The 25,605-nt window shown below is 51.2% G+C and overlaps 1 protein-coding gene across 2 annotated transcripts in view; it reads left to right on the top strand.

Moving 5' to 3' along the window:
* Positions 1–25,605, top strand: part of Cdh13 (cadherin 13) — an 873,206-nt gene that overhangs the window by 836,022 nt on the left and 11,579 nt on the right. For both annotated transcript variants that reach the window (XM_046434914.2, XM_046434915.2), the window contains exon 11: positions 9,242–9,384. In XM_046434914.2, coding sequence (XP_046290870.1) covers positions 9,242–9,384 — 143 coding nt within the window. The remainder of the gene's footprint in view (positions 1–9,241; positions 9,385–25,605) is intronic.

Below are 25,605 nucleotides of genomic sequence, written 5' to 3' on the forward strand. Positions count from 1 at the left end.
CAGCCTGCCCAGCCTGTCCACTGACCCTCACAGCATAATGCAAGGCTTAGCCATCTGTCTTGCAGGGTCCTGGTGGCAGATGGCCTCATTTATCCACTTCTCGAAAGCGCTCACACCTCTGCTCAGCCTGGTCTGCACGGGGCTCCCAGACCCGGGCACTGGCACAAAGGCCACGGCGCGTCCATTCATCACCCAATAAAAGTCAGCTCGGCGGCAAGTGCACCGGCTGGCGGCCCCCACCCTGCGCCCCTGGCCTCGGCTCTGCTCTCAGTGACCTTGTGCCTTCGAGATACCCCACCCTGGGAAACTGAGCCCCTGGGCCCAGGCCGCCATGCCACGCCATGCCACGCCATGCCACGCCACACATGGACGAGAGCTGAACTTGGTGAGCCAGCAGTGCCACCCGAGACTCAGGGGAGGTCCCTGCTGTGGGCCTCCCGCAGCAGGAGGGGGCCTGGGTGCCCGGGAACAGTGACACAGCAGACCACTCATCTTAGTTCCTTTTCTGCCTTGTGACAAAGTGCTGTGAAAGTTGAGTAACCAGCTGGACCCCACGTCCTGCCTCCCCACCTTGCCCAGCTCCTCTACCCCAAGATCATGCCTTTCGGAGCAGGAACCAGCAGCTGTTATGGTGGGCGGGGGGAAGGGGCCTCCCCCTCACTGTGACTCTCGGTGAGAACCAAAATATGGTTCAAAACTGGAGGGGAGTAAAGAAAGATCAAAGGTCTTATTTTGGAGAAAAACATTGATGAGGATGAGTTTGCACTGGGTTTGCTTTAACCCAGCAGAAGGCTCTCCTGGGGGGACCGTGGGGGCCACAGAGCTCGCTCCGCCGTGACTCTCCCTGAGCATCTCCTGACAGCGCACGTCACACGCAGTGATGAAGAGGTGGCCTCCCAGAGCACTCAGAGGCTCCACGTTGTCCCAAGGCACCCTCGTGGCCCTTACCACTCAGTCCCTGGACCTCAGTGCCTAGGAGTCTCTCCCCTTCCCTTCCCCCTGCTCAGGCGGTGGCTCTCCCCTCCCCACGTCACCACCTGTTCCCTGCCGACTCCGACGCCTGCCCCCATCACGTTGAGCACCTGCTGAAGCCTGAGTCTGTGCCGTGCGGGGCGGTGTTGCTCGGGGCCAGGACTAGACACCAGGAGACTTCCTACTGACTCTGCTGGCCAGGTGGACGCCAGGACCGCTCAGCGTGTCAGGATGTGGAGAGAATCACGGAGCCAGACAGGAGTTCGGTGGTGACGTGGCAAATGGAGTACCTAGCGCAGTACCCTGCGGGTCTTGTTCACGAGTGTGTCCTGAGGCCTCGGAGCCCCTCCCTGAATGAACGACCAAGAAAGCACACGCAGTCTCCACGCACCAGGGAAGGTGACATTTCTCCCAATCCGCTCCAGGTCCGGAGTCGTCCTGCTCTTCCCTCAGTGCGGTTCCCGGGGCTCGGGAAGGACAGCCTGGACGCTTGGATGTGGGACATCTAACCTGGCCAGACAGCGTGTGCAGGAGGAGGCTTGAAGGGCGGTAATGAAACTGAAAAAAAAAAATGCCAGTGATAATTAATAAGGAGAGCCACCGTGTGGGTGTGGCACTGAAGCACTGTCTCCACAGGGTCACCGAGGCTGAGAGGGGAGTCCACGTTGTCACCTAGAGCTAGGGGTGTCCCTGGTTTGGGGCAGTTTCTGAAGTTTCAGACCTATTTAGACTTCTTAGGGCCCCAGCGTCCTGGGACATTGTTAAGTTCGTGATTTCATACATTGGATCTGTTTTTCTTTGTGATCAACTTGGCTAAAGCAATAGTGAGATGACCCTTTAAAGACGTGGATACAGCATCCCTGTGAAGACTCCTGCGTTCATGTAAGTCTCAAAGATGGGGAGAGCAGTAGTGGGACAGGGCAGGGCAGGGGACAAGAGCTGGTCACAGCGAAGCGCCCATTGCAGCCCCAGCAGGTGGACCTGCAGCTCTAACAAGGACACAGGCCTCCAACGCAGGCCAGGCGTGCCCGTCACCACAGCAGGTGGGAGCAGCCTCGGTTTTCTGGAGCAGAGGGTAACAGGGTTTGCAAGAGCTGGTGTCCAGGCAATGACAGTTCCCCCGGCTGGCCCAGGAGGCTCCATGCACAACTGCTGGCAGGTCAGAGAGTGCGGGCACCAGAACAGGGATCCCAAGCATAGATCTGGGGCACAGCCCTGGTCCTGCCGTGTGTGCAGAGGATGACCACGGGGCAGTGTGGCTGTTGGCTAATCACCCTCAGATCTCCGTTATTACTACTAGACACAAATTCCCTGACACCCGTGTCACGCTTACTGGTTCACCCTGTGGCCAGTCCCCAGGTGTGACACTGAAGTCGTGATGGGAGCTGCCAATGAGAGAACCGCCTAAGCCAATGTCATCTGAGAATCTAGCGAGGAGGTGGTCACACGTGGGTGCTGCACTACGTTAACCTCCTCAAGCGTGTAGGACTTATAGACAGAAATGTGGCTCTGGCAGAGTGTTACACCAGTAGATTCTTTTTTTTTTTCCCCCTTCAAAATGTTACCATTCTGCGGATTCCAGTCCCATGCTCCTGGGTCATCGCTGCTAAAGAAAGCCTGGCCGAGCGCTGCCCCTTCTCACAGCACGGCGCTTCTCACGCTTTGGTGACGAACTGCCCTGAAACCCCGTGAAAATAAAAAGGGTCCCTCCTACTTCAACAACTCCAGTAACTCCGACACAAGCCAAAACTGGAACTGATGGTGTAGAACGATGCCCAGCCCCCAGGGGCTGATCTAAACACAAACAAAAATCAAGGTGTCCTGTGGACAGAGAGATCCACGTTGGAACCACAGTCCTGCTGCTTTAAAGTGACAAAATATGGGCAAGGTATTGGACCACTGGGAACCTTTGTTTCCTCATCTGCAAAATGAGGGTGATCACCTCTACCACCTGGGGCCATGGACATACATGCCATGATGTGCATCCATCGTGCGGGGCCTCCTAGGTGCCCAGTGGGGGGGGGGGGGCTTCCAGCTGTAAACATCACTGAAAGTAGATGCTAAAAACAGAAAGGCGCTCAGAGCACATGATTCGTGTGGAGAAGACGGAGTCCACAGTTATCACAAGTGCACCCAGATGACCTGTGTGAAATGACCCATGATGATTCCACTTCCCTGATGGAGTGTGCCTTCCTGGGAACTGCACACCCCGCCCAGGCTCCGTGCCTGGCACAGCACTGACACTAAAAGTGTCTCTGCAGAGCGAGGGCGGGGACGGCAGGCACGAGGAGAGCGCGCACAGGACACCTCCCCAGGGACGGGAGCCACCGCGACAGGTTAATGGAGCTCCTCGCTGGAGGCAGAGGAGGACGCGTGTCCTTTTCTTCTTTTGACTCATCTGCACTGAGTCGTCTGCAGGGACCGCACCGTGTTTGTTCAGGTGACCGCGAGAGGGGCCAAGCCCACGGAGCTCATCCCACCAGGACTTCCAGCTTCCTGGGTCTTTCCAGATGGTCCTGGGAATGAGGAGGGTGGGGAGGAACAGGAGCAGACTGGTTTCTGAAGAGCAGTAGACTGTCTTCTTGTCAGTTCATTGTTTCAACTGTGGACAGTCGGGAAGGAGTCCACAGAGCAGGCTGAGACCTCTGTCCCCAGGATGGCCCTTGGCTGGCTAGCAGGGTTGGCATCTGAGCTTGAATCTGGGGAGCTCCCGCTGTCCCGACAGACAGGAGGGGTTCTCTGTGCCCCCCGCCCCGTTCCTGGCAGCCTGCCCTGCTGCCTAAGCCCTCCCCCATCCCACATCAGCCAGCATCTGTCCATGGTCACCTCTGAGAACGGCTCCCGCCCAGGGAAACCCATGCTCCCCTCTCTTGACACGTTCACCTCTGTCCAAGATGCCCGAGGGCCAAGGGCCCTGTCCTTCCTACAGCTCCCCTTCTGGGTAGGCCTGCCACCACACAGCCACTCCAGTCAGAAACTGCACCTGGGTCGTTAGTCTTATGCTGTGACAGGAACGTCACTAACGGCCTTGAAGGTCCGGATATAAGCAGTTGTGTGTGTTGGATGAAGCCTCTGGGTTGAGGTGCTGAGTCAAGGGTTCCGTGCGTCTGTGACCTTGGAGGTGGCCATTCCCTGCCCACCAGGGGTTAATGAAAGGGCTTGTGGTCAGCAGAATGGCAGAATGGCAGCCCCCAGCAATGTCCATGTCCCAATCCCAGAACCCGTGGGTATGTTTGTGACTTGGCAAAGGAGACTTGGAGTGTGTGATTAAGGTTCAGGCTCCTGAGATCAAAATGTTATCCTGGATTTTCTGGGTGGGCTCAGTCTAACCAGGAGCCAGCTGTGGCCAGTGTGGCTGGCCTTGAAGGGGGAGGGAGGGACCACAGGCCAGGGGCGTGAGCTGCCTGCAGAACAAGAAAGGCGAGGAAAGAGGCTGTCCTGTGCCCTCCAGAGGAACACAGGCCCGCCCACCCCTGGGCCTCAGCCCCGCGAGGCCGGGACAGACTCTAGGCCTCCACATGAGGAGAGGGAACCTGTGTGGCCTGGGCCACGAACACAGAGCCACTGGGCTACAGTGACAGGAGGAATCCATCAGGCCAAGACTGCGCTTCCGACTGTGGGACTTTGAGAGGCAGAAAATGGTAAGCAAAGGGTAGCCTTCAGCTGAGATCCCGTCACGCTGTGTGAGGGGCAGTCCTGCGTCGGGCACCGTCCGCCGTCCCGCTGCTGTGGGCTCGCTGTGCGCTTCCCTGGCTGTGGGAGCTCCTTCTACATCTGGGGGGTGATCCTTCGTTTCCCCCCTTCCTGAATCTCCTTCTAAGACTTTTTGTAAGTTTCGCTTTTTAAATCCATCTGGAATTTAGTTTGGGAACTGAGATCAGAAAGATATCCAACTTCTTTATTCTCCAAAAGGCTAAAATGAGTTAACACAGTTTATTAAAGGGTTTGGCTTTTCCAAACAACCTGATTGCCATGCATATCAAGTAGCAAATTTCCATATATATGGATATATACATATGCACATAAAATCTTATGTAAAAGATCTATGTATCTCTTCCCATTATGTAGAAGTAACAATAGAAAGAACTCTCTGTACCAGATGGACGGATGGATGGATGGATGGATGGACAGATAGATAGACAGCTGTGATACACACATAGGCATCTCCATATGGTACAAAAACAGCTGTTTCTGATGCTCTATTTCATGGCTTTGGGCCATTGGCTCTTCCTGCCCCAGGAACACTACATAACTTGGTGACCTATTTATGTCTAAAATAAAAGGAATTACCTCATGGAATTTGGGTGCCCACGCTGCACAGATATGGGTTCCCTACATCACGATAAAGAGTGACCCCGAAAAGCCTGCAGAAGGGGCCTGTCAAGCCCTGGGCCTCCTCCTCCTCCCCAGCAAGGTCACCCCCAAGGACCGAGACTGGCCGCCCTTAGCTCTGAGTGTCCTTCCGGGTGGGCCCCTGGCCCTGGCCCTCCCCTGGCGGCCAGCTTTCCTCCCCACCCCCAGCTGCTGGGACACCAGGAGGACACAGCTCATCTGTCTGCCTGCATCTTCTGACGCTGACACCCAGACGAGACCAGGGCTTGGCGAGAGCCCAGAGCAGCTCCGAGAAGCTGCATTACAGACTGAAATGAGCTCCAGTTTTAATTTGATTTTTTTTTTATCCTGTATCAAGCAAAGTTCATATTACAGATAAATTGCCCGGAAATTCCAATTTAATAAGGCATATGCATTTTTCAGGCCTAGAAGCACAGAAAACATCTTGCATGCTGGTGTTTTTATACTGAAAGGTTTATTAAAAAGACAGCTTTAAAATGTCAGAAATTTACATAGCGTGCCCAGTCAGTTGATCAAAAAGGCTGATTTGACAAAAGTGCTCAAAAGCCAGAAAGTGGAAGAGCAGGCAGCTGGCGGTCCCAGGCAGCTGGGTTGGAGGAGGCCCCGTCGCCGAGCACCGCCCGGCGTGGTTGGGGTCACGTGTGCAGTGAGCCGGCCTGGCATCTGGCCCTCTCCTGCCCTGCCTAGGGGTGCCGTTGTGGGCAGAGCCAAGCCGGACAGCAAGGTAGCACAGCACGAGGTGTCCATGGGAAGAGGCACCAGATGGTGAGCAGTAGAAACCAGCAACGTCAAGTGGCCACCTTAAAGCACAGCTAGCACAGCCACAGGTGCCACATGAGTTCCCACCTTTGATTGGCGCACATCAATCATACAGTGTGGCGCAGTCACACTGACATCAGAGGATCCGCGTCATTTCCTGGCCGCCCCTGCCACCGTCCTCTTCCTACCACTCTCCCTTCCACCCTCCCAAGATCCCTTTTCCCTCTACATCCACACAGCAGAGAAAATCCACAGCACTAGACTTTCCGAGTCTGGTTGATCTCCTTAACACAGTGCTCTGCAGTTCCAGCCATTGTCCTGCAAATGACACAATGTCCTTCTTCTGTATGGCTGAGTACAGCTCCGTCGTGTATGTGAACCACATTTTCTTCATCCGCTGTCTGCTTTCGGACACCCAGCTCCACCCAGCCAGCTCCACTACTTGGCTGTTAGGAGACAGGAGCGCACGGAGCATGGGGGGGGGGGGGGGCGCTGGCTTGCAGTCCTTTGGAAAAATGCCACAGAGTGCTATGGCTGGGTCCTATGGCAGTACGGAGGCTTCCCAAAAAACTGAAAATTGAGCTACCACATATAAAATGAAAAGCAGTGAGATGTCATCCCACAAAACCACGCCAGCCCCGGCGTCCCAGGGAATGTGACGCAAACAGGGATTTTAGGGATGGCTTTGAGCATTTATCTGGCTGTCACCACTCCCGACGTGAGAACAAGCAAAGGTGTTAATCGTACAGAAAATCGCAGCATCATAAGACAAAAAAATGAGAGAATGAGAGAAAGAGAGCACTGTTTGCATGCCCAGGTGAAGGCCAGATGACTTAATTCAATGTTATTCATATCTAAACTCAGCTGAGTGATCAGGGAATTAAATACGGCCCATTTAAAATTTTCATTACGTCAAATCTGTTGAGCCACCACAAATCACTCCTGGATCAACGGCCAGCTAGTGACCTGGCAAAATGGAAACAATGTCACCTTCCCTTGCATCTTCCCCTCCCACGACTGCCCCCCTGAAAGGGGAACAATTCAGTCAACATTTACAGGGCATCCACCTCATGCCAGGCACTCCACTCCACCCTGGGCACACAGAAGGGACAACAGCTGGCCTTGGGCGGACTCCATGCTGGGTAAAGTGCAGCCCCTGGAATCCAACAGAACTGTGTTGAATTCCAGTCCTGCCACTTCTTAGCTGAGCAGCCTTTGGTGAGTTGCTAAACCTCTCTGATTTTTGTTTACCTTGTTTTTAAAATAAGAGTAATACCCACATCACTAGGTTGTTGTGGACCCCAGAATTAAAGTGGTGCTACCCATAGAGTTTAGCACAGAGCTAAGTCCACATAAGCATTCTTGGCTAATTTTGGCCAACTTTAACCTCACAATGACCCCAAGTCTTCAGCGTTTGGTGAAGGCAGCAGATCCACAGGGGCCCACGTTGGGGTCCCGCCAGCGTTTTAACCTAAGCCAGTGCAGCAAGAACCCATGCAGGGCGACTGATTCCACCCAGGAAGTCACAGGGTGACCAAGTGGAGATGTTGAGTGGAGTCTTGAAAAATAGTAGGCGCTTGCCAAGTGGAAGTGTAAATTATCGTTGAAATGAAGGCTTGGTGTTTTTGAAGCAGTCCGTTCTCATGAGGAATATCTCACTTCTGTTTTTAAAAAATATTGACATGCTAACTGAGGCGCCAGGCGGTGGGGCCCAGGCGAGGCCCCGCGGCTCTCTCCATCTGTCCATCTGGCTGTTCTGGAGCCCTGTCCTCCGGATTCACAGAACATCCCCCACACGGTCGGATGGGGTAAGAGGGGACACCCTGGCCGCGGCCCTGAACCCCGACACTTCATGGCGGACTCTGAGAGCAGACTGCACCTCCCTCTGCCTGCCAGCCACCCCACGAGGCCACAGCGACGGTCCCCGACTCACAGGGGAGGAAGCAGAAGGCAGTGGGGCAGCTTGGTGACGCAGCACAGTGACAAAGCACACGGGGCCCTGGGGTCCTCATCTGTGGAGGGAATAACTGACCCCGGGTGGGCGCCAGGGCCCAGCGAGCAGGGCCTGGCACTGTCCACACACAGCGTAATGCTGGGGGCTGCCATCGAGAGTCACTGCTGAACCAACTCTGAGCCCCGAGGCTGTCCAGGACTAAGGCTCGGCAGGGGCCTCTCCCTGGTTCAAGATCACAGTGTCACTCGGGCCACACTCCCTCCAGAGCTCCAGGGGAGAGCTGTCTCTGCCTCCTCCAGCTTCTGCTGACTTCGGTGTCCCTAGCTGGGGGTTGTGCTCCTCTGTTCTCGGCCTCCAGGGTCACACGGGCCTCTTTTCTGTGGGCCTCCCATCTCCTCTCTTCCTCTTATGAGGGCACCGTGTTGGCATTCACCACTCCCCACACCCAGATGACCCAGATCAGCCTCCCCTTCGCAGGTGGTTAACTGAACCAAATCTGCAAAGACTTCGCCCTCAAGGTGACACTCTGGGCTGCAGGGGGAGGGCCTGAGGACTCGGGTGTTCCGGCTGCTCACCAGCTCCTCACCTGCTGGCGAAGCTGCGTTTTAAACGTCCTCAGACCCCACCCTGGCCGTGCCCGGCAAAGGTGGTGGTCTTCAGGCCTCGTCAGCAGACTGAAGGGCTGCAGGGACACGTGTCTCCTGGGGCACGCGTTTCAGAGACTGTGGGATGGCAGCAAAGCTCCCTCAGGTGGATTATGGAAGTGGCCATTGTTCCCAAGGCCGCCCATTTCAAGGGACATGTCAGGTTCGGTGGGCCCCCCTGGGAGAAGGCTTCCATGAGGGCCAAGGCGTCACTAAGCTTTGGACTTAGTGACAACCTAAGGTCCTTCGTGGCTGGTGGTTGGCCGTGTCAGCGCCCAGCCCTCAGGGGGAGCTCCGGGATCCTCAGAATCTGCTTCTCCAAACCCGTCCGCTCCCACAGGGGCATCTCCCTGGCCCGTCCCCAGGAGGAACGCGGCCGCGGGCACAGGGAGCCGCTCTCAGAGCTGGCACTCTCTGAATGAGCGACTGCACTGAAGCGAGGCCCTGGGTCCGTGTCCAGCCAGTCCCGGGGCCCAGACGGGCTCGCGCCCCCCACTCAGGCCTGCTGGACTCCAGGGCAGGTGCCGTCTGACGTTGTTTGTCTGTCTTGTTTTTTCAGGTACTCTGTTTACAAGGACCCCGCAGGCTGGCTGAACATCAACCCCATCAATGGCACGGTGGACACCACAGCCGTGCTGGACCGGGAGTCCCCGTTTGTCCACAACAGCGTGTACACTGCCCTCTTCCTGGCCATCGACAGTGGTGAGTAATTTGCAGAAGACCATCCAGGGACACTTCAGTTACCAACGTGTCTTCACGTCTCTGTCTCTGCTGATGCTGCCAGGGGTGTCCCTGGGGAGGACATCAGGCGTGGGAGCAGGGAAGCAGGTGTCCCAGCACCCGCAGCCGCCCAGGTCCCCCAGGGCCCGGGATGCCCTGGTCCTTGTGGACACATGCTGTCCAGCTGGGGTTCAGGCCTGGGCTCGCTGTGCTCCGGGGCAGGCGGCTCTGGGGCTTAAAGCCACGCTGGCAGCTCTCACCCACGTGCCATGTGCTCCTCTGCAGAGAGGGTTCCGTGTGTGACACACGCTGCTAGAAAGTGCCAGAGGACATCACTGCCCCGATGGCTGAACTGTCCCTGGTGCTTTATCCTATACCCTGCCATGAAAGGACACTGGGCGCATGTAGCTGGTCACTGCGTGACAAAACATTTGTGGTTTAAAACTTAGTAATGCAACGTGCATGTGGCAGTCCCTGCTGCAGGTGCTGGGGATTGAGCAGGCAGCTGGCCGGCTGGTGCGAAGAGCAGTAGAGTCCCAAGTGCCACCAGCACCTGCTGTTGTGACGTCACCCTGTAGGGAACGGTGCAATCTCGAGAAGATGGCAGCGTGGACCAGTAACAGGATGAGGGTGAGAGGGACCAGGTTCTGGAGATGTCCCACACACTGTGAAGGCCTGACGGGATGTGGCACTGACCGACATGGGGGCAGGGCACAGCAGATTGGAGCCATGTTTAGCTGAAATGTCTGTTGAATCAAATGCAGAGACCTTTTGCTCTCCCATTATTCCTAAAAGCCAGCAGCAGTTTGGAGCTAAACACTTAGTTTGGGGTCCTTGTATGTCAAGGTGACTCTTCCCATGGCTCTTTATAGGTGCCCATCTAACGTGCACAGGACCCTGGGGTCCATCTCTAGCACCACAAAGAGGAAAATAAAGTTCCTCCTAGAATCCCTTCCCTGCCCTTGGCCTCTCACATCCTGAAACTTCTGGAAAATCCCTGTCTGAAAGCAGCCGCCTGGTTTCACGTTCTAGGGTGACACTCACTGGCTGTCTGATTCGAGGGCATTACTTACAAAACAGTTAGGACCTGGAGAGTCCTGCAGAGCTCCTTCAGGGGACGGGGTGTCACTGTCCTCCCAACAGGCTGCACACGTGTGAGCTACCTGGGGTGCTGGTCACCCACTCGGAGGCTGGGCTTCCTCTCCTGGAAACAAGAACAAGCCTTCTTCCATCACAGCTGTGGGACCTGGGAAGGTGAAGCGCCCGGCCCTCCACCCCCGTCAGAAGCCACACTAGCTCTTCTCCAGACGGGGGTTCTGGAGAAGAAAGAGCAAAGCCAAGGACAGTCCTCCCATGACCCAAGGAAAACCCAGCCTGGAACGGACCTGCATCCAGCTCTCCTGACTCTGATGTCAAACAAGGAAATTCAAACTCCGCTATCACAGATGTTTCCAGAGGACTGAAAGGTCCCTAAAGAGATAAATAGAAAACAGAACGTTAATTAACACGCAGAACCATCGTTGGGCACGAGAACGCTGAACACGGCCCAAAAGACTTACAGCACAAGGACAGACACTTCAAAGGCCTCATAAATCAGAGGGACTTTTATGTAAAGGCTTCCTTTTGTCACTCAGAAAATATATCTCTAGGTGTCATGTTCAACCAGGAAAAGCCTACACCTGTTAGATCAGAGTCGTCAGTGCTAATTGAGGTCTCCGCTTTTTCCGAAGTGAGCATTTGTCTTCTTAATTTCATAAAGATTCAATTTGTTTGATGGAATGAAAGAATAAGCATTTTTGTCATTAAACATGAGGAAAGCTGAATCTCTTAACTTGATTTTCTCCAAACAAGGACATCACTCGGGAATCTGCCCAAGCAGGTTGATCAAATAAAGGCTGCAGGAACTTCTAGGGCAGTAAACCAATGTCCCCAGCGTAAAATTAGAAAAATGCAGGTGAATTATAAAAATTAAATGGTATAAAAAAATAAGGGCATCCGTGAGCCACAGAAGCCGTGAGGCCTAAGCAAACTCAACACAGACCAGGGGGAGCATTCCGACGGCCTTGGCTTTCCTCTGGGCACTCTTGATTCTGGGAGAGGAGGTCGGGCCTGGCCCAGGCAGAGGCCCAGGGAGGGAGGGGAAGGAAGCAGAGACACTGGTGGGAGCCAGGTGAGTCCCAGGGGCAAACAAGAAACCTGAGGGTATTTAAACACACCGCCACTTTTCCACCAGGGACAAATGGCTTTCAAAGGACAGAGTGAGATCTCCAGGGTCTCAGAGGAGTCAGAGACCACCCAGAGGAAGCTGCCCTCCTCCAACACACAGCTGTCCTCACTTAAGATACCTGACAGATCTGCAAAGTACAAGGGCTTGGAGGGTAGGGCGTGGGCTGGCTGGAGAGCTGGGTTTCTCATGCTGGAGGGCGGAGAGCCATCTGCTGGGGCCCATCAGGGCTGAGATACGCAAAGCAGCCAGTCATAGTCCAGGAGTGCCACACCCAGCACCAAGGGTATGCAGAGCTGACCAAGTCTCATTAAACCTGCAGCCCAGCCTGACCCTTCTTAGTCCTCAGCTGAACTGGCCAACACAAGAGAGAAAATGCAGGTAATGTGTCATCCGGAGCCTCCGTCACTCCTTGTACATAATGCCCCGTTTACATTTATTGTAAAAAAAAAAATCTCTAGACCCATAGAAAAGCAAGAATATGCAAGTGATGATCCAGAGAAAAGTCAGACCAACAAGGACTGGCACCCACGGACTCTGAAATCGTCACCTCTAACACATTCAAGGGACTGGAAGACAAAACTAGCCAAAAGCAGAGGGGAGTATTCCAGAGATTTGGAATCCGTAAGAGAGAATGAAACCGATGAACCAGAGGTACGTCGCACCCGATGCTAGGAAGTGAACAGGTGGGTTAACAGTGCAAGATTTGTGACCTGGAAGATGAATCTACAGAAAACACCCTCCACAAAGCACAGAGAGAACAAAGAATCAGAAAAAAATCACATAAGAGATTCGTGGGGCATTCATGAAGCTGGAGTCACCGAAGAATAGAACAGGGTAACGGGCTAGGAAAAAAATATTTGAAGATAGAGTGTCTGGGAAGTTTCCAAAAGGAATGAGAGACATCTACCTGTTAATTCAAGAAATTCAGCAAATCACTAACAGGGTAAATCTGAAGAAAAATCACATTTCAGGGGAAGTGTCACACAGATCAAAACCAAGATCAAAGGGAAAGTGTTAAAAGCAGCCTGAGATTGAAATAGACATTTGCATCTGGGGATGTGTCTCAGCACCAGGCAGCCTGCTTAGCATGCAGGAGGCCCTGGGTTCCCATCTCCAACACTGCAAAGAAGAAAAAGGACATTTTCCCACAACAGAGCAGCAGTATGACTTATGGCTGACTTCTAAATAGGAATGAGGAAATCAGCAATGAATGACATCCTCTGAGTAAAGACACCTGCTGAATTAGTCAGTTTCCCTTCACTAGACTGAAATGCCAGAGACAGTTAACTTATGAAGAGAAAAGGTTGAGTTTTACAGGTCTCAGTCCCTGATGGATTGGTGCCATGATCTGGGCCTGCGGAGAGGCAGCACACTGTGGCGAGAGCAGGTAGCACAGCAAAGCCACTAACACCGCGAGCCAAGGAACAGAGGGGAAGAGGATAGGGCTGGAGTTCCAGGGTCCCCTGCAAGGGAACCCCCAAGGCCTCAAGTCCCCGCACTGGGTGCCACCTCCTAAAGCCTCCGCCACCTCCCAGTAGTGCCTCCCACAAACTAACCCCTACCAGATTGTACCTGCCAATCAAGAATTCTATAGGCCTCAAATTCTTCCTTCGTAATGAAGATGAATTAAAGACCCTTTTAGACAAATAAAAGAAACAAGGGACTGTGCCGTGAGCAGGTGGTTTTTACAAAAGAATATTTCAGACAGAGGGAAAATCCCAGGAAGGCATGGAAATGCAAGAAGCATCAAAACAGAAGGTAAAATATAGTGAGCTAATGATTACATGACATGAGGGTTCAAAATACTGACAGAACTAAAATACACAATGACCATGACAGGGACAGGGGGCTGGAGAAGGCAGTGAGGGCCGGCTCCGCGTCACTGGAGATGTGGGCACCGCCATGCTTGGTGTCCAGCTGCAAGGAGCCAAATATCTACACCGTGACCTGCAGCAAGCACGGAAGAATAGAAAAAGGGTGTAAGGCTAACAAATCAACAAAAGGGAAAATGTCTGATTCATCCAGAGAGACCGGAAAGGAGGGGCAAAAAGCATTTTCAAAATGAGCCAAATAGAAAAGCATAGGGCCAAATATAAACCTAGTGACGCCACAATTAAATGTCAACTGATAATACACCGAGATTATCAGACTGTTTTTAAAAATCAACAAACTAATGTTACAAAGAACACACTTTTAGTGACCACATAGAAGAGAAGAGATGATCCTATACCCCCAAAGGCGGCATGAAGGCAGATTTTAACACAGGAAACGTGACGAGAGGCAAAGGGGCCATGTCATGATAGTGAAAGAAGCAACCTCAAGCCAGATATCACACTTCACATCCCTGAACCTGTGTGCACCCAGCAGCGTGGGTCAGAATACACAGAGCAGAGGAGACAGAGAAGAGAAGCAGGCAGGCCCTCAGTCCTGTGGGAGACGTCAGCACCCCTCACATTCCCAGCAAAAACAACCAGAAGCAAAGACGCAAAGCCCTTGCGCAGCCAAGGAGCGAGCCTGATCAGCAAACAGGCACAGAGCTGAGTGCAGCAGCCCAACTCCTTCCCTCAGGTTCATAGGAAAATTTTACCAAAGTTGTTCAAGTGCAGAGATAGAGAAGGTAACAATTTTTTTAAACTGCCATGATTTAGAGAATCTCTCCCATCACAATGAAACTAAGCTAGACATTAAGGTTACGATACAGCTAGAAACCCCTAGCTGCCTGATAGAAACAATACCCTGCTCATAATTCCTAATCAAGAAGAATGTTGCATAGAAAATATTAGGGAGAGAATAATGACACTCCAAAATATCCAAACTTGTAGAATGAGCAGTGCTCAGATGGAAATTAAAAAAAAAAAAAAAAAAAACATACAAGACAAAGTTACTTGGTCCTTAGAAAAGATTTCATAAAATTAATAAGTTCACATCAATACTGGTGTATCGCTTTTAAAAAGGTAAAAAACCAAATTACCAATATCAAGTATAGAAGGAGGAAATGACTACAGATGTCAAAAGAGTACTGTGAGCAGATTTATGAGATGAATTTGACAATTCAGATGTGACATGAAGTTTCTCAAAACTATTACCAAGTTACCTAAGAAGAAGTAGAAAAATCTTTAATAACTCAATATGGAAAGAAAAATCTGTTGTTGAAACTCTTTCCACAAAGAAAATTCAAGGCCCAGACAGCTTCCTACAGGCTTCCAAATAATGAAGAATGAAAACCACCGGCCTTGCACACTCTTCCTGAAATAGAAGTGGAAGCAACACTTGGCAGCTCTTTTCAGGAGACCGGGTTTTGTCCAAAACCTGACAAAATCTTATGAGAAATAAAAGTTACAGACCAGTCTCACACATGAGCATACATTTTAAAACCCTTAACAAAATATTAATGAACTCAGCAAACATAACATGATCATCGTAATAGTTACATTTGAAAAAATTCTACGTTGATGCAAAATTTAAAAAAAAAAAAAACCTCTGGCAAACTAGGAAAATCCCTTATCTGATAAAGATGTGCAGGAAGAGCTGCTGCTTCAGCAAACATCTTGCGCTGTGGAGAAATACTGAAATGGTCCCCCAAAAGCTCGCGTCTTGAGCGCTTGGTCCCGTGTAGCAGTGTTCAGAGGTGTGGGTTTTGGGGAAGCGACAGGACTGGGAGGGCTCTGACCTCATTGATGATTACGTTCATTGATGGATTCACAGCTGGATGAGTGTGGGGAGGTGGGACCCAGGTCCTGGGGAGCAGGCCGTGGGGATGTGCCCTCGGGACTCTTCTCTCCCTTCTGGGTGACTCTCTGCCTCACTCGGGCCCCAAGCAATGAAGCCACTGACCAAGGACTGAAGCTTCGGAGACCACAGGCCAAAATCAATCTTTCCTCTTTGAACCTGTTTTCCTCATGGTGATGGAAAGAAGCTGACTAACACAAAGACTAAGCAATTTTCCCTGAGGTCACATCAGTCCCAACCAGAGCAGAAAGAAAGAAAAAGAAATACAACTGTACCCAAAGAAGGAGATGGAACAGGTCCACGTTCACACAGCATGAAGCCCCGGTGCTGATTCAACGTCAGTTCTCTCCCACTGACAGAGGAAGACCAGGAAAAATCCCAGCAAAGGTGGTGTGGGGAGGAGACAGAATTGATAAGCTGACCGTGGAATTTACATGGAAATATAAGGAGCTAAAAAGAGCCAAGCTAGGGCTGGGGTTGTGGCTCAGAGGTAGAGCGCTCGCCTCGCAGGCGGGAGGCACTGGGTTCGATCCTCAGCACCGCCTAAAAATAAAATAAAGATATTCTGTCCACCTACAACTAAAATATAAATATTAAAATAAAACAGAGCCAAGGCAATCCTGAAGAATCAGCTGGAAGAATCACGCCACCTCTGTCCAGATCTACTAGGAAGCAAGGGCCATTAAAACCGCAGGGTGTTTGCACGAGAATGAGGGGCAGTGGCCAGAGAAACAGAAGAGAGGCTCAGGAGAACCCCCACACAGCACGGTCCTGTTATGAGGAGGACGGGTGTCAGCAGGGCAGAGGGAAAGCAAGGGCTCGGTGACAACAGCGCTGTGCTGTGTGGATCGACATGTGGAAGAAGAACCTCCCGGACCCCCTTAAGCCCCGTCCAGCCATCGATTCTAAATATGTCACAGAGCAAAATACAAGAGGTGAGACGACACATGGGTTAGAAACAAGAGGCAGGTGCGTCCTTGGTGTAAGCAAAGATGTCTTAGTGAGACATGAAAATACCGTCCACAAAGGGAGAGCACAGCATGTCATGACCTTAACGTCCAGGGCTTGTGTGTTAAACGTAAGAACCTCCTTTCACCCCGTGATGCCACCAAGACCGCGAATTGCAGAATTGCATGGTGTGGAGATGCCTGGGTTGGAGGTCTGGGGAGGAAGAGGTGCTGGGAGCCGGCAGAGCTCAATGTTAACGAGCTAGAGGAGGAGGTGACATGGTACAAAGACACCCTGCAGTCTGCAAGAAAAAGGCCACCCAAAGAAGAACGGGCAAGGGGCTGAACAGGTTCCTCACAAAAGAGGGCCAGTAACACAGAGAAAGATGCTCTATTTAATTAATGAAGAAGATATGGATTAAACTATACTAACAAATTAGCATGCACACTAATGGGAACAGCGAGAACACATCTGCAAAAGAACTGAAATGCAAAGGTGGGAAATCCCAAGTCCCAACAAGGCTGAGCCATGAGCAGAGCTCACCCACAGCTGGCAGGGTGGGCCTTGTACAAGACCTTTTGAAACAAGGGCCAACTGAAGCTGAGTGCGCGTACCCCCTACCATCCCAGAAATCACTCGCCAAGTACAGTTTAGCCTATCAAAAATAGGTTCCCCAAAACACAGGTGCCACCAGAAGGCTCTTCACAGCACTACCCATAAGAACCCCAAGTTGGAAATCATCCAACACAGAGCAAAAGTACAAGGATAGACGGGTCATTCACTTGCTAGTGTATACACAACCCCAAAATGTATTTGCAGATGTATCTCAAAACATAATGTCAAGCAAAAGAATGCTCAAACAACAACCAAAAAAAAAAAAAATCACATGCTGAACAACTCCATCTATGAAAAGACAGAGCTCAGGCAAAATAAGTCATAGCTGCCGGTGCCCTGGAGGATGGTTCCTGGGTCTGCTAGTGCCGGGTCGCGAGGGTGCGTTCCTACAGTGGGAATTCAAGGTACGTATTTATGGTGCGTGAACAGTTTCTATGTGGCAGTAGAAACTTTTAAAATGTATGGCTACACAAGAGCACGTACCTCATCAGCTGGAGCCTGGGCCTTCTCTGAATACCTGCTTACCCTCCAGACAGCCTCAGCATCTCCCTGTCCCAGGGAAGGAGGACCCTCATCTTCTGAGAGAAGGACCAGTTCTTCCAGAAAGGACAGTGATAGGATTTCTACAGAGAAAACAAAGCAAAGCAAGCCCTCTGCAGGCCCCAGAATGCTTTGCAAAGGGCAGAAGTGGCACCATGATATCTCGCCACCCACAGGTCTACTGGCTGAGAACAGTTATGAGATAGAGCCACGAGAGCATTTTCTCCGAGGCTCCTCTCAGAGGCTAGAACTGGAAGATCAGAGTAAAGTAATGCAAAGAACAGGCCAGGGCTGGAAACCCAAGGTTAACAGAAACAAAGACTCTTTGGATGTTTTGGCTTGGGACCCCAAGATAGTTGACAAAGTCTAGAATCGTGCTTCTTAGCAACATGGATATTGCCTAGGTTGTAACTGAAAATTTGGGGGCGAAGAGATGTTTTTAAACCAACCATCCATCCTTATCAATTTTAATGAGCTACAAATTACCTAAGAAGATCATTTGCGCATAATTGAAATGCTTTTGTTTTGCTAAATCCTGTAGTTAGATGAGTGAAGCCTTTAATCCTGTACATTAGTAAGAGATGACCTTTAATGTTGGCAAGCACTTTATCTTTAGAGATGAATATCATCATTTGCCTCACGTGGTCCAGGTTTTCCGAGAAGGTTAAGATAGAGCCTTCGGAGCACAGAAATTCTTCCTAAAGACTTCAATGAGCACAGAATTGCTGCCCTGTCTGAAGAAAGGGAAAATAATAACTGTTAGGAAAATACCATGCTGGAGAAAGAATGTTCAGGAAAGGCAATCAAAGCAATCCTCTGGAGGATGTGCTGACACTGAGCAAAGCAGTAGCAACTAGCTCTGGCTATGTCCTGGGTGAGGACCACCCTGCTCAGGCGGTCACCGGAAGGTCAAAGGTCAGTCACATTGTCTCATGTGGGCTGAACACTGTCAGCAGCAATTTCTTCAACAGTTCTGAGTCCCACTGGGGTGCTCGGGCCAGGTTCTGCTGGTCTGGTGCTGCAGCCTTCTCCTCACCTGTAACTGCAACCTTCTCTCCTGCTTTTTGGGAACTGTACGGGGCTCAGCACTCAGTGATGCTTACTGAATTAGGCTCTTGTGCTGCAACAACAAAGTTTGTTGGCTCCAAACAGCAAAGACAAATATTTTGCTCTGATTACATCCAATGTCCTTGCCCAGCACCCGTGCTAAGCAGAGAATTTCAAAAGAAAAAGAAAAAAACACATATACCTCTGTTAGTTCTTCCTGAGGCTCAGAGCATATGAAATAGAAAGCCCGTGCCATGTCCAGAATCCATGTGAAGTCTCTCCGTGATTACCAAAAGTGTCGTGTCCGCCATCTATTTCCATCTGAAAGAGCAGGGAAGTGATCACATTAAAACAAGCCAAATTACCCCTAAATTCAGCAGCTGGTTTTCATGACTTAGCAACTTGCATAAAGTATGTGCGGGTCTGTCAGTGAAAAATACGTCTACCAGGAAGACACACAGATATAGAACTAGCACAGCGATAAAATTAAAGTGGAATCAGCTAAGATCATGATTTTTCATAGGCTAAGATATTTCACGTCCCAATCTGTCTTTTCCCTTAGTCCCCTATATGATAGATATTCTGAAAATATCACTAATTCCAAAGTGAAATATTGTTCAAAGTACATTCAGATTGATGGAAAGGAAGGAGCATGCTATCCGGTCCCACAGTGAAATGGCGACTGAACCAACAGATGACCACAGCCCCCCAACTGGGAATCTGGACTTCAAAAGAAGCCTCGGTTTGTGTGGGCTTTCTCTTTAGGTCCATCAACCAAGCTCTGGACCGCATGAGGGACAGAGGAAGATCATTTAGATTGATTCTACTTAAAAGATGCTAGTTTGGATAAAATCAAGCCATTAGTTAAGATGGCAACCCAATTAAGCCAGCCTAATATCCCTTATCTCTGCTGTTGTATTAATTGAGGAAGAAAAATAAATTGAAAACCCAGCCATCGTTCCTTGTTATTTCAAGTACAGCAGAATATCAATCAAGTTGAAAATACTAGCTACAATTTTGTCATGGAGAAAATGGCCCCGTAAAACAACTCTTGAGTCTGGTGCCAGAGAGGCTGCAGTCGGAGCTGTCTGAAGACACCCCTCCCCCTGCCCCTTATGGATGGCCTTGGAATGGCCTGGCTCATTAGCAGGGCTGCTCCAGGACAACTGACCCTCCAACCTCAGTCTCCCACCTGCATCATGAGGCAAATTCCACCTGCTAAGTTGTCGTGAGGACTGCAGAGGTCCTCATCTGGGAAGGACCCCAGAAGCGTTGGAGCTGACTTGAGCTGAGTCGTGGGATGATTTACCATTGCAAAGTCATCCAGGCAGTCAGCAACACGCCATCTGTGACCCCCTGGTGGTGATCTGACCAGTTTTCTAGGGAAGGGATGAGCTGCTCAGCCCTCTGCTCGGAGCAGGGCACTGCGTCGTCAGAAAGTTAGCCAGAAACATGCCAACTTCAACCCGCCATCAATTCAGGGAGTGTGCCTCCAGCTGACTAGGGACGTTTAAGCCAATGGCCAACTACCAGACAGTAGGACACTCCCATATTGACCATCTTCAACATGATATTTTCATTCATTTTTATGGGAAAGAAACTGATTTGGGCATTAAAATGGCTGTCATCACACCCACGTGCACCAGCTCAGTTCATCCTGCCTTAGTGAGCTGGTCCCCCTCAGTACCACCCAGTGCCCTGCTTGGCAACAGCATCACAACTGCCCGGTCCCCAAGCTAGAACCCATCCTCCATGAGGCTCTGCCCCTGCCCCTCTAGAGCTGGCCTCCATGTCTGCCCAGCCTCTGAAGCCAGCCTCTGCCCTGCACCTGACTGCCTCCCCAGGGCTCCTCCATGTCACTTACACCACAGTCCTGACCGCCCAGTGGTCTTCCTGTCCACACTCCCCTGACTTCAAGTTCTTCTTGCGTCTCCAGCACCCTCTGTTTTTTACCAAAGCCATGATCCTGCTATAATGTCTTTGAACTTCTCTCAAAATAGCTGCACCACTTCCTCCCCCTAGAACAATCTGCCTGCTTCCCACCGAGTGTCCTGGCTTCCGGCAACTCAAATGCCATCTTCCTGAAGCCGGTCCCCAGACAGCTCACTGTGCCATGCCTCTGAGCCTTACTTAATGTCCCCTCTCTTCCTGTGCGGAAGGCCAACTGTGTGTGTTGACGTACCAGCTCCTGCACAGGCCACTGGCGTGTCAGCAGCAGGCACCGGGACCCCTGTGTCCTGTGCATTTGCAGCCAGGCAGAGTCCCAGTAAATGATGAATGACAGAGAGGATAGAATGAAACTGTCATGTTGAAACAGGGCCTCCAAGTCAATTCTTCCCTTTATTACAGAGAGGATAGAATGAAACTGTCATGTTGAAACAGGGCCTCCAAGTCAATTCTTCCCTTTATTACTTTCTCTGAAGTCAGCAAAATGGAAACAAAAAAGCCAAAGAGTTGATTTTAAAAATTAATAAACAGTTTAGGCTCTGGTTATTGTCTTTTCTAAAAGGATGTTTAAATCCGGATCATGAGGATAATTGCTTCAGCTCTACCTCAGGTTGCCACACGTGCAAACCCAGCACTTCATTTTGCAGACTTGTTTTCTATCAGGCTCACTATTAAATTTTTTCCATGTGTGTGCTTCCTAAAATGAAATTATCAGTTCTCTATTAACAAAGCAATAAAAAAATGTTTATGAGTTTTAAAAACCGTGGTTCTTGGCCTATGGGGCTCATGCTAAAAATCATTTGTAAAATCCTGGTGCTGAAAAGCCTCACCAAATAGAACACAAGGAATTAACAAAATCATACAGAAGATAAGCCGAGGGAGGGGTGAGAGACGACTGCTTCACTCTCCACCTTAGAGCAAGGGCGGAGGCGCGTTTGGAGTCCTGTTCACATGCCCTGATAGATCTGGCTTCTAATTGAAGGTTCAATAGAAACAGAGAAATTTGGGGTCAGTGCATGGTTCCACCCCTGCGACCTGCCCTTGCAAGCAGGTCTCAAACCCCAGCTGTCCCCCTCAGCATGTGCCCAGTAGCCCACATCTGGACAGTGGCTTCTCTTCAGAGGGCCCAATCTGCTGATCATTGACCCCAAACTGAGACCTCCAGCTTCCTTAAGAGGCCAGCGAGATGCCAGCTGAGGTCTCTCTCATTGTCCCTGGTGTGACTCCCTGCTCTGAGTCACAGACCGGCCCCACCACACACTTTTCCTCCCCCAAGTGAGGGAAGGGAGGCCTTGGATTCAGATGCCTCCATTCCACACTAGGACTGGGAAAGACCCCGAGGTCAGGCTTCATGGAGCTCGTGGAGGGGCCCTGCTCCCTCTCCCTCTCTTCCTCCAGTCTATTCTACCTTGCACACCACCCCCACCTGCAGTCCCTTGCACTCATGACCCCCAGGTAAGGCCCAGGCTACAGGCCCCAGGACCAGTTCTGGGAAAACACGGGAACAGCGACTAGAGCCAGAGCTGTCTCCCCTGAAGACTCTTGCTGAGATCCGAGCGTTGTGTGCACATAAAGCCAGCCCCTCCACCCGGGCAGCTGCAGGCTCCCTGTTCATCTAAGGGACCTTCTTGGAGGAGGCGTTTAGAGTCTTATCTTACTGCTCTAGGGACATCATAGCACAGGTAAATCTGGTCCTTCATGCATAGATGTTGGTGGCAGCTTTATTCACAACAGCAAAACATGGTCCACCCAAATGTCCATCAACTAAAGAATGGATGGACAGAACATGGTCCATCCACGCGGTGAACTCTGATGTAGCCAGGAAAAGGAATGGAGTAGTGACAGGCTACCATGTGGACGAGCCTCCAAACCCTGTGCTGAGTGCAAGAAGCCACACTCCAAAGGTCACACACTGTGTGGTGCCATTTATTAAGTGTCCAGGACGGGCAAGTATGTGGAGACAGGAGCAGTAGGAGTGAGTACGCAGATTTAGCACAAATGGTTTCTTTTTAAGGGTGATGAAGTTCTAACATAGTCGGTGAGGATGGCTGCATGACGCTGTGAATTTACTAAACCCAGGCCATCGCCCAAGTAAACAGAGAAAAGGATGTAAAGTAGAATTGGGGAAAAGATTCTTCAATCCCCATGTAACTTTGGAGTCTAACATTTCCTTTCTGATTATTACAGCAATCGTGGTTATTGTAAAGGAAATTAAAAATAGAAAAAGATATTAGTTTAATGTTAATTACCTGGAGAGAGAATCATCACTTGGGTTTTAAATATTCCCTTCTAATCTTTTTCCAATCATACATACACTTTTTAATTAGGATCATTACTATTAGTCATATCTATCAGGGTCAAGATCTAAAGCTTATGCATATCGTTTCTCAAAAGTGGAACCTATCAGAAAAAGCTCAGTATTTTTTGGATACATGGAAATTCTGCTTGGTCATGATTCTGAAAAAAAATCCTTGAGATTAAAAAACAAAAAGAAAACCCGCCCTGTTTCTCATTACACCCACACAGCGTCAAAGGGACAGCTGTGCCCCCCAGGTCTCTTTGGGCCCAGCTCCACAGGCCTTCCTCCCGGGGTAGCGCCCCGTTGGCCATGTCAACAGGGGAAGCAGAAGAGATGGCCCAACCTCTTTGCCTGGTGCTCTGACCACAGCACTAACACTGAAGCTCTGAGCTCAGGCCGTGGAGTGGGGTGTGCAATCCCGGCTACTGCGTTCAGTCCATGGACCACCCAGGAAGATCCAGGAAGCGACACATGTCATCAGGCAGCAGCTGTCACGCAGGCAACTGGCTGATGCGATGGCTCCTTGGACAAGGAACTCTGCTTCTGGGTCCCCAGTCTCCTTTGGGGGGAAATGAGAGACAGCTGGGAAGCAGGACCCTAGGGCTCAAGGCAGCAGCTGGTTCTCCTGGACCTCACCCAGTCTAACAGCAGGGTTCAAGTTCTCCACGTGCCTCCTCCGCTTTCCTTAGTCAGACCGTCCTGCGGCACAGGCCTGCCCCTCAAAACCAGGAGCCCCAAAGCCTCAGGGTAAACAGGAACCAGGCTGACCAGGAGCTGGCCAGGCCAGGAGTGTGGCCACAGTGTGCCTGAGCCCCAGAGCCAGCCCCGCTACTTCATGGGCAGCGGCCACTGCTCACCAGGAGGAATCCCGCTAAGCTGTCAGCACCAAAATCAAACCATGGGTCCACTTGACCATCTTGTCAGGCGACGTGCCGAGGCATTACGCACTGTCCGTGCCGAGTGGGAGCAACAAAGCCAGAAGCCGAGGGCGGCAGCCAGGAGGACAGGGGCAACGTACCCAGTCCACGGAGCAAAAGCGCCTCCAGGTCTTCAAGTCACATCCTCCATCTGGAACAGATTCAGTCAAAGAAAGGAGGGACCACAGGAAAGAAAATGGTGACCACCCCATGTCTTGCCACTGTCTGGCAGCAGCTGGGCGAGACACAACATAAGTAACCCTCACCGGAAGTGGGTTGGATGGAAAGGGGTCTTTCAGCTACATGGTAGGCTTTGTCTCCAGGTCACCTCCAAGCCTTCATTATCATTTGGAAATGAAATTTGATGGGGTCGCTCTTGGGAGGGGGAAGTTCAAAATACCTCTTTACCCCCAGCCACAGTTTTGCGCCACAGAACCCCTAACTTCAGCCCCGTCACTGAAAGCAGTTCCTTCTGCTGAGAAGCCGGCGACCAGGAAAAGGAGGCTGAGCAGCTGGCGTGTGCTCCTACCGGGTGTCCCTGTGACCCCTTCCATCAGAAGACCCACCTGGGGCAGGGGCAGCTTTGTCTTAGCTTTTACAGTTATTTCAGAAACTTAAAAGGGACTGTAGAAGTATTCACGCACAGACACGCTCAACTACAGGAAAGAAGGCTGGGCTGAGAGGCCCTGGCAAGAGGGAGGAGGCAGCCTCCAGTCAGGGTCAGCAGAGCGACACCAGCTAAACTCAGGGAGCGGGGAGCAGGTAGCAAAGGACGCCCACCTCAAGTGCCCCGGCACTCCAGCACCAGGCCACAGCCCAGAAGGACCAGTGGTCATCTTGAGAGGCCATGCTTCCTGGGAAGTCCTCAGATGAAAAGCAAGAATTGGAGAGTAGCCCAGAGACCCACTGCCCATCTCAACTGCTGGCTCAATGAAAGGTCCAGTTTCTTGCAGCATGAAGACAGGTCGGCAGGAGCCCCGGCACCACAGAACCTCTGACCACAGCTCAGCACGCGTTTTCACCAAACTCTCCACGTGACTCGTGGATGGATCACTTATTCAGTTTTGTCCTACAAATTAAAATCAAGTCACTCTTAAAGCGACCTCTTCAAATTGCTTTCGAAATGGTGCAGACCTCGCGGCGCTCCTGGTGTGTCGTGGCCACACTTACCCATCATTTTCAGCACCTTCGTTTCACGGGTGCGCTGCCCCTCACCTCAGTTCCCTGCCTGGCCTTACCTGTGCCCGACCTGGATTGTCACAGCCAGATCCCCGGACATCTGAGCCTGTCCAAGAAGAATAGACAGGACGGAGGTCCAAGAGGCAGAGAAGGCTTCACTCAGAACTACTGCCTCTAAAGTGAGCAGCCACTGTGGGAAACAGGGTGTGGTGCCATTCCCCCGGAAATCAAAGAATCACCCTATGATCCATCAGTTACTCTCTGGACACACACCCCAGAGAATTTAAATAGGAACTCGAGCAGGTTGTGGACACCTATTCACCCATCACCATCATCCCCAATAACCACAGCCAGAAGGAATGTAAGTGTCCATCAGCCAGTGAATGGATAAGTGAAACGGGGGGTGTTGAGGGGGGGGCGTATGTATACATACACACACACACCAAGGATATTAATTAGCCTTAAAAAGAAAGGAAATTCTGGGCTGGGGATATGGCTCAGTTGGTAGAGTGCTTTCTTTGCATGCACAAGGCCCTGGGTTCAATCCCCAGCACCATAAAAAAAAGAAGAAGAAAGGAAATTCTGATGCCACACAGATGAACCTTAATGATGCTAAGTGAAATAAACCAGCCACAAAAGGAACTATAGGACTGTGGCTTCTGGGAACTGGAATGGGGGCCTTGAGGAGGGGTAATAGGGAGTCTCGTGGGTATAGAGTTCCAGTAGGCGAGGATACAGTTCTACCGATGAGTGGT

This window comes from Marmota monax, unplaced genomic scaffold, assembly GCF_021218885.2.
Source record: "Marmota monax isolate L192 unplaced genomic scaffold, Marmota_monax_Labrador192_F-V1.1 WCK01_AAM20220418_F8-fsc00024, whole genome shotgun sequence".
NCBI lineage: Eukaryota > Metazoa > Chordata > Mammalia > Rodentia > Sciuridae > Marmota > Marmota monax.